Source organism: Schizosaccharomyces cryophilus (genome assembly GCF_000004155.1).
Source record: "Schizosaccharomyces cryophilus OY26 unplaced genomic scaffold supercont4.3, whole genome shotgun sequence".
Taxonomy (NCBI): Eukaryota; Fungi; Ascomycota; class Schizosaccharomycetes; order Schizosaccharomycetales; family Schizosaccharomycetaceae; genus Schizosaccharomyces; species Schizosaccharomyces cryophilus.
Window position 1 is genome coordinate 1,060,007 of NW_013185626.1, and position 7,507 is coordinate 1,067,513.

The 7,507-nt window shown below is 40.3% G+C and overlaps 4 protein-coding genes across 4 annotated transcripts; 1 reads left to right on the forward strand and 3 right to left on the reverse strand.

Annotated features, from left to right (window-relative positions):
• Window positions 1-41: 41 nt before the first annotated feature.
• Window positions 42-1,934, reverse strand: SPOG_00484 (nucleoporin Nsp1). Its single transcript, XM_013167993.1, has 2 exons — window positions 1,907-1,934; window positions 42-1,846 (listed from the first exon to the last, which is right to left on the reverse strand). Exons 1-2 carry the CDS (start codon window positions 1,908-1,910, stop codon window positions 174-176), a joined length of 1,677 nt encoding a protein of 558 aa, XP_013023447.1. The 5' UTR covers window positions 1,911-1,934; the 3' UTR covers window positions 42-173.
• Window positions 1,935-2,077: 143 nt separating this feature from the next.
• Window positions 2,078-3,475, forward strand: SPOG_00485 (UBA domain-containing protein Dph1). Its single transcript, XM_013167994.1, has one exon. It carries the CDS (start codon window positions 2,101-2,103, stop codon window positions 3,130-3,132), a length of 1,032 nt encoding a protein of 343 aa, XP_013023448.1. The 5' UTR covers window positions 2,078-2,100; the 3' UTR covers window positions 3,133-3,475.
• Window positions 3,476-3,544: 69 nt separating this feature from the next.
• On the reverse strand, window positions 3,545-5,093 carry SPOG_00486 (N-methyltransferase). Its single transcript, XM_013167995.1, has one exon. The coding sequence runs from the start codon at window positions 4,739-4,741 to the stop codon at window positions 3,668-3,670; it is 1,074 nt and encodes a 357-aa protein (XP_013023449.1). The 5' UTR covers window positions 4,742-5,093; the 3' UTR covers window positions 3,545-3,667.
• SPOG_00487 (sorbose reductase) lies at window positions 5,019-6,562 on the reverse strand. The gene has a single exon (XM_013167996.1). It carries the CDS (start codon window positions 6,014-6,016, stop codon window positions 5,246-5,248), a length of 771 nt encoding a protein of 256 aa, XP_013023450.1. The 5' UTR covers window positions 6,017-6,562; the 3' UTR covers window positions 5,019-5,245.
• Window positions 6,563-7,507: the final 945 nt, after the last annotated feature.

Genomic DNA, 7,507 nt, shown 5'->3' on the forward strand with positions numbered 1-7,507 from the left:
TAAAAATAACAGAATATAAAAAGGTTTAAAGGAATAAAATGTACCTGATGGCCAATTTATATGTACAACTATTCTCATATTGCTTATGTCTATAAATACTAGACTTATGGATACCAAAGAAAGAGAGTAACATTAAACGATATCCCTAATTAACATCTGTAGTGTCTTTTAATTTAAAATAAAACATCATTGCTCCTTTTTTTGACACTTTCTATTTTTTCTTCCATTTGGAATATCCTATTTTCCACCCATCCCAAACTTGCCACTTGAGCATTCAGCACCTTAACGATTTCAGAAATAGAATCATCGGGCTTCGAGAAGTCATTCATTTGATTTATTACAGTTCCTAAATCTTCGCCGAGCCTATCGAGGCGACTCAAAATATCATCGGCAACGTTAAACGCACGCTCGCGCTCTACGTTAGGTGCAGTAGGTGTGCGACCATCAAAGGATTCAAGCTGTGCTTCATAAGAATCTAACAATTTAAAGAGCTCCTGTTGGCTAGAGGAAACATATTCAAGTCCATCATCAACTCGATTTGATAACTGTTCAGCATCGACAGTTTCTGCATATAATTTGGAAATTAACGCTCCGTTATCTATTAAAGCCTTATCCCAGTCAGCGACCTGATCGCAAAGTTTGTTAAATACTGTGGTCTGAGTAGTGAGGTCCGACGACCATTTGTTAAGGATTTCTTGTAAGGTTTTATGCTTGATAGATGAGGGTGGAGATTCCACCGGTACGGTAGCGGTAGACTTAGAAGCAGTATCTTTAGTAGCATCAGGTTTGGTTACATTAGACTCTGCGGGTTTGGAACCAAATAGTGAGCCAGTGGTTGTTGTTGTTGTAGGCTTAGTGGTAGAGTCTTGCTTACCAAAAGAGAATCCACTGGAAGGCTGGGCAGGGGCTGTAGTACTTGGTTTCGTGGTATCAGTCGATGGTTTATTAGCTTCGGTTGAAGCAGGTGTAGTAGTGGTAGTACCTAATTTATTTCCACTTCCAGCTCCTCCTCCAAAAGAAAATAGTGGTTTGCTTTCAGCAGGCTTGGCGGCACCAGCAGTACTGGTTCCACCACCTCCGAAAGAGAATCCGCCTGTCGGAGCGGGGCTTGGTTTGTTGTCAGAAGAACTTTCTGCAGCTTTTCCAAAGTTGAATCCTCCAGCGGCAGGTTTATCTTGGGTCGGTGCTGTAGATGGAGTGGCTGCAGCATTAGTACTGGTTCCACCACCTCCAAAAGAAAATCCGCCTGTCGTTGCGGGACTAGGTTTGTTTTCCGAAGCACTTCCTGCAGCTTTTCCAAAACTGAATCCTCCAGCGGCAGGCTTATCTTGGGCCGGTGCTGTAGATGGAATGGCTGCAGCATTAGTAGCGGGTTTCTGTCCGAATAAGCCACCACCAGAACCAAGGCCACCTCCGAACGTAATCCCGCCACCGGTGCTGGAAGCTGAGGTTGTTGGAGCTGCTGGCTTGGCACCAAAAGAAAAGCCACTGGTACCGGATGGTTGAGTAGTCGGCTGGTTAGTATTGGCACTTGCAGTAGGACCAGTCGGTGCTTCTGCCGCAGGCTTATTCAAGCCACCGAATAATGGAGCATTCCCCGATGGGTTAGACTGTCCAAAGGAAAAACTGGGCTTATTGCCAGAATCAGATGCGTTGGAGCCAAAACCAAAGCCTCCTCCTGGTTTTGCGGTATTCGAAGCTGATCCAAACAAACCTCCAGTGTTGCCCGAATTTCCTCCAAACAAATTTGTGTTGGAAGAGGCACCAGCTCCTTGGTTAGATGTATTATTTGGTGCTGAAGAACCGAACGAAAACCCCGTTCCTTGGTTGTTTCCTGGATTAAAGGCTATTGATATGGTTAATACTAAAGCTCGCTCAATTTACCTTGTTCATTTAAATTACTTACCCATTGTATCTGGGGTTTGGAATTCGCGGTGCTTCCTTCACGTTGCCTTTGTGATGTCTTTCTCTGCTCTCGGTGAACTTCGGTAATATTTCGGGTTTTTACTTACCGGGATTTATGGAGTAACACCGAGATTACCGAAACTTGTATTCTAAGAGATAATCATAGAAGAATGAAACATACCAAGTGCACCTAAGATGACAAACATTTCGTTAACGATTAAAGCTGCCAATGATCAAAAATACACTGTATCTGTTGACAGTGAAGCGAGCGTTATAAATTTGAAGCAGACTATTGCGCCTGTAGCTAATGTGGAGGTTGAACGCCAAAGGCTAATTTACGCTGGACGTGTTTTGAAAGATGAAGAGCCTTTGAAAACTTATAAAATTCAAGATGGCCAGAGTGTCCACTTGGTCCGTTCTTTAGGGCAAAATCCTACGGCAGCTGCCAGTAATGTTCAGGATCGTACACAACAAGTACCTACAAATATTCAGGCTGGACAAGGTGCAAATGACCCACTAGCCAACCTCACAAGTGCTCGTTTTGCTGGATACAATATACCCCTCCCTTCTGCCTCAATGTTTGGTCCTAATCCTGAGAATCCTGTCCCTCCATCTACCGAAGATCTTGCTAACATGTTGTCGAATCCAATGGTTCAGTCATCCATTAATGAAATGTTTTCTAACCCTCAAATGCTGGACATGATTATCAACAGCAGCCCACATCTTCGTAATGCTCCTCCCTATGTTCGTCAAATGATGCAGTCGCCCGAGTTCCGACGTGCCATGACAGATCCAGATACGATGCGTCAGATGGCTCAAATGCAACAACAGCTTGGTGCTGCTGGTATAGACCCAACAAGTTTGATGGGTGATTCTGGTCTTGGTGGTTTAGGCGGTATGAATCCTGGTCTTGGTGGTTTAGGTGGCATGAATCCTGGCGGCGCTGGTTTGGGAGCTGACAATGCATCTGTTGATCCAAACTCAGCTGCAAGTACAATCCAAGGTTTGCTAAACAACCTTTCTGGAAACGGTCTCGGTGGTGCTGTTAGCCCTGCTGCTACTGCTGCCCCATCTCAAAGCACCCAACCTCCTGAAGAGCTTTATGCTCAACAATTGAGTCAACTCAACGAAATGGGATTTGTGGACTTTGAAAGCAATGTTCGCGCCCTTCGTCGAAGCGGTGGTAATGTCCAAGGTGCAATCGAATCCTTATTAAGTGAATTTTAATGTATTGCTCCAACAAATGTTAGAAACGTTATTAGAAAAATGATGTGAATGTCGTTCATGATTCGTTTATATTACTGGTTTTGTTTTCGTCCTACGTACGAGTTTATGTAAAAGTATTCGTTAAATGCACGAATTTTGGTTTTGTTGCCGTCTGCTCCGCGTAGAATCCTACGTATGATGCTCTATTAACTAAAACCTCTATTTTTGTATGTATATATTATAGCTCAGTATGTGAAGTTTGAGGAACTGACCTTTTTTCCATGACCATGGAATCAAAATTTATGAAATTTTCTATTATCGAAGTTGTACAGTCTGTAGATAAAAAAAAAAAAGAATCAATTACATGCACATGTAAAAGAAAGTATGAAAAAGTCTGACAGTAGGATTCCTTCCCTCGGAAAGGATTAAGCCAAGATATTTTCCATATATTAATAAATGTGGAATTATTTTTTAACGTCTACACTGAATAAATCCGCCCTCATATACCCTTATTTTATTTAAAATAACAAAAAATACGTACTCATGTGTTGACAATTTATAAATCGAAAGTAATGACAGGAAGAAAGTAGTCAGACACATTCCAATAACGACGCTTTGCACCTTCCCATTCTTCATCTGTACTGCTTGTTGGCAAAACTTCGTAAGTGCATTGGAAGCCGAAGGAAGCGAGATCTATAGGAACTAATTTTTTATACACATCGTAGAAGGTCTGGTTATCAGCACCCAAACCGTTGAAAAATGAAAATTTAGAGTCAGTATCAGGATCTAAAATACCAACTGCAGAGTCAAAAAATTTTCGTAGATCTTCGTAGCTTTCAGCAAAAGCGTCATAATAGATACCATCGAACACGTACTTAGAAGCAATGTCTTCGATAGCGCTTTCCCAAGTAGTCTCATAAATGACAACATTTTGACGATCCATCCAGCCATTTTTCCGCATGAAGGCCAATACATGTGGATGAGGCTCGATGATTACATGCAATGATGGTTGTCGTTCTTGTAGAAAAGTATCAATGATGCCCAATCCAAAACCAACGTTTAAGACTCGGCAACCAACTCTGGGTGCAATAATCTCTGCAGACCGTTGCATGATTTTCTTTTCCCAAGACATCATTACAGCATTTGCATCACTGTCCAAGAGACTAATACTGTCTTCAGTAGGTTGGGTATATGAAAGAGTGCTCTGTAAATACTTTTCATTGGTGTCCAGGCGTTCATTGACTTTTTCTTTCCTCTCCAGAAGAGACAGAAGTAGCTCACAGCGGACGCCCGCGTTAACAATCGTCTCGTAGAGTTCATTTAAATTTTTGCGACGAGCAATGCAACCAGGAGTTTCACCAGACTTGTCAATGCCATTCCAAACTCCACCGTTACCTAGCATCCATTTAGCAAGTTCAACAGCCTTCTTCTCGTTTTCGGCATTTGCATGTAAGGCCACGAAATGCAAAGCGTTTTTTCCACTGTCAACATCCAAAGCAGCAGTGACAGCACCTTGATCAACCATCTCTTGGACCTTTGCCAAGTCCAACTGCTTAGCAGCTTCGATTAGTTGCAAGGATTCAGGAGATTCTTGAAAAGTATCAGAATCTGTGACGATAGGTACTTCCATTATGATGGATGGTGATTTTGCTTTGGGAAGGAAATAAAAAGACGAGAAAAAAAAGGGTCCAATATTAAAACATTAAAAGCAAATTATTGAGAATGAACGTTATAAGAAAAAATAGAGAAAATCGTACATAACTTGGTGCAAAAGGAAAGGTATATTAAGCCTGCAAACGATATGTTGCAAAAGTTTTGATGAGAGATAAAGTAAGCTGAAATTTGAAATAAATGAAAAAGAATGAAAATCTTTATTTAAATATAAGCAAGGATTGATGAGAACAATAGTTGGAAATATGAAACTTAAAAAGCATTATCGTTCATTAATAGGAAATTATTAAGAATTTGTACGTGAAACAAAAATGACACAGAAAATCTTTAATAAACAAGAAAGATCGAAAGTGCTTAAAACATACGAAGCTGGATAAAAAAGTCAAAAGTCCCAGAAAGCCAAAAGAAAAGGGCTGATTTCTTGAAAGGTTACTTCAAAACGGCCATTGTCAAAGTGAATATATTAACGGGAAGTATAGCCACCATCAACAACAATATCCGTACCCGTACAAAAGGAACTGGCATCAGAGGCCAGGTAGATGTAAGCACCGACCAATTCTTCTGGTAAGCCGATGCGACCCTGAGGGGTATACTCTTTCCACTGCTTACGGAGCTTTTCATCTGCATAGAGAGTCAAGTCGGTGTCAATGTATCCAGGAGAGACAGAGTTCACTCTCGCAAAGGGAGCCCATTCTACGGCAAGCGCACGAGCAAGATGTTTTACAGCACCTTTCGTAGCATGATAAGAGGCCCATTGTTGTGGCCAGTTGGCAATATGAGCACTCATGCTTGCGGTGAAAATTAAGCTGCCGCTACCTTGCTTCTTAAAATGATGCCCAGCTGCTTGTGCAGTGTAGTAGGCGCCATTCAGGTTGACACCCACCACCTTGGTCCAGGTATCTTCATCTTTGTCTTCTAAAGCAAGATGCGGAATGCCGATTCCAGCATTGGCAACCATGATATCCAGACGGCCTCCGAGTTCTTCAACTGCACGGTTGGTAGTGTCAATGACAGCACTGCGCTTTTCAATAGCGCAAGGATAGGCTTCGGCTTTGACATTGTATTTTTCGCGAAGCTCTTGAGCATAGTCGAGAGCTTTTTTGTTCTTACCATACAAAAGACCCACATTGGAGCCAGAAGCGGCTAAAGCCTTCGCGATAGAAAACCCGATACCACCGGATCCGCCCGTAATAAGAGAAGTCTTACCCTTTAACGAAAACATGGGGAGCGTCATAATAAAAGTTGTATGAAACAGGACGTTATGGAGACAGTTCGTAAAAATATAACAGCAATAGTGGGTTTACTTTTTTGAGAAAGTAAGTGGTAGTAGGAAGAGTTTGGAAGGTAAAAATTCACAGTGAACAAATAATACTTTCAAGGTTGAACCTAAGTGAAGCGAGCTTCATTCAGAGACAAAAATGAAAGAATTGAAACTTTATTGCTTTATTGTATAAAAAAAGCAAAAATCCTGATTCTATCTTTTTCACTGCTAGCAGACTACGAATCAATAATTGTTTATTATACACAATTTCTGAAATTTCTCAAAAGGTTCCAAAAAAGTCAATTTATAATGGCTTTGGAAGTGAAATTTTGAAAAGACATAGAAAACGAACGATGCAATAAATAGCTGGCCTCGTTTGTTGATAGATCTTGATTGATCAAAGCACAAGAGTTATGTAAACAAACAAACTGATTGTTTCGGTGGTGTTTGTTTTCGAAAACAATAAACCCAAATGTTGTAGTAACAAAAAGCTCAAAAACACAAAATACAGAAGGAAAGAAGCTATGAAGAGTAAAAGGTAATGAAACCAAACATTACGGAAATGAGAAGCGTAATCATTCAGAGGACTCAGAAGAAGAAAATGAAAGCCGTATTCGAAAATAAAAATCTGTTTGTTTTCTGATTAGGTATTTCATAGAATGTACGGCTTTTACGGGTCGCCATTTACAAGATTTCATTTACAATTGTTTACTACGGAGGGAATTTCAGCCTACGCAATCCGACTATTAAGAAGCGAGACGAACGTCTGGCAAACTTGCATGTTTTCAACTTCGATTGGAGAACAATAAGACCCCCTTCCCCTTTTCACATCAGGGGGTTTTTGTTGTCAGATAGTAATATAATATTTAGTGAATGTATGTCACGTACACATTTTCCACCGTATAAGAATGTGTTTCGAGTGGTAATAAACAATTTAAAGCTGTATCGTTTTGTACGTGAATTGGACTTGTTTTTACCACGCTTATGAACACTGGTCATGTACAGGGATCTGCTGAACGAAATGAAATGCTGAAAGATAATCACATTTAGCCAGACCAGTCAAACCTTACAGTCTGAATATTCGTCCGTGAACTCATAGATTTTTATAGTTTTGTTTATGTAGTGAGCGTAGTCTGTTTCTTTGTTTCACAAGCTTCTATTTCTAATAATATCAGTCCCAATGTCGCATCTATTTAAGGCTTATGAATATTAGTAAAATTCACTACTATGTGTTACTTACTCATAATTACTGAGACTGTATTTCTTGAAATTCTGCAAACTGTACTTAGAGACACAAGCAGTGAATTGTTGAAGCTGAAAATGGGTCAAACATAAGCAGGATCATATTTGTATAGATAAAAAAAAATAGTATGAAAGCAGTTGGACCTGAAGTGAAAATGATTTGCATTACAAATCTCCAAATTTTTTGTTTATTATTTATCGGTTGAACCAGTTGACATAACA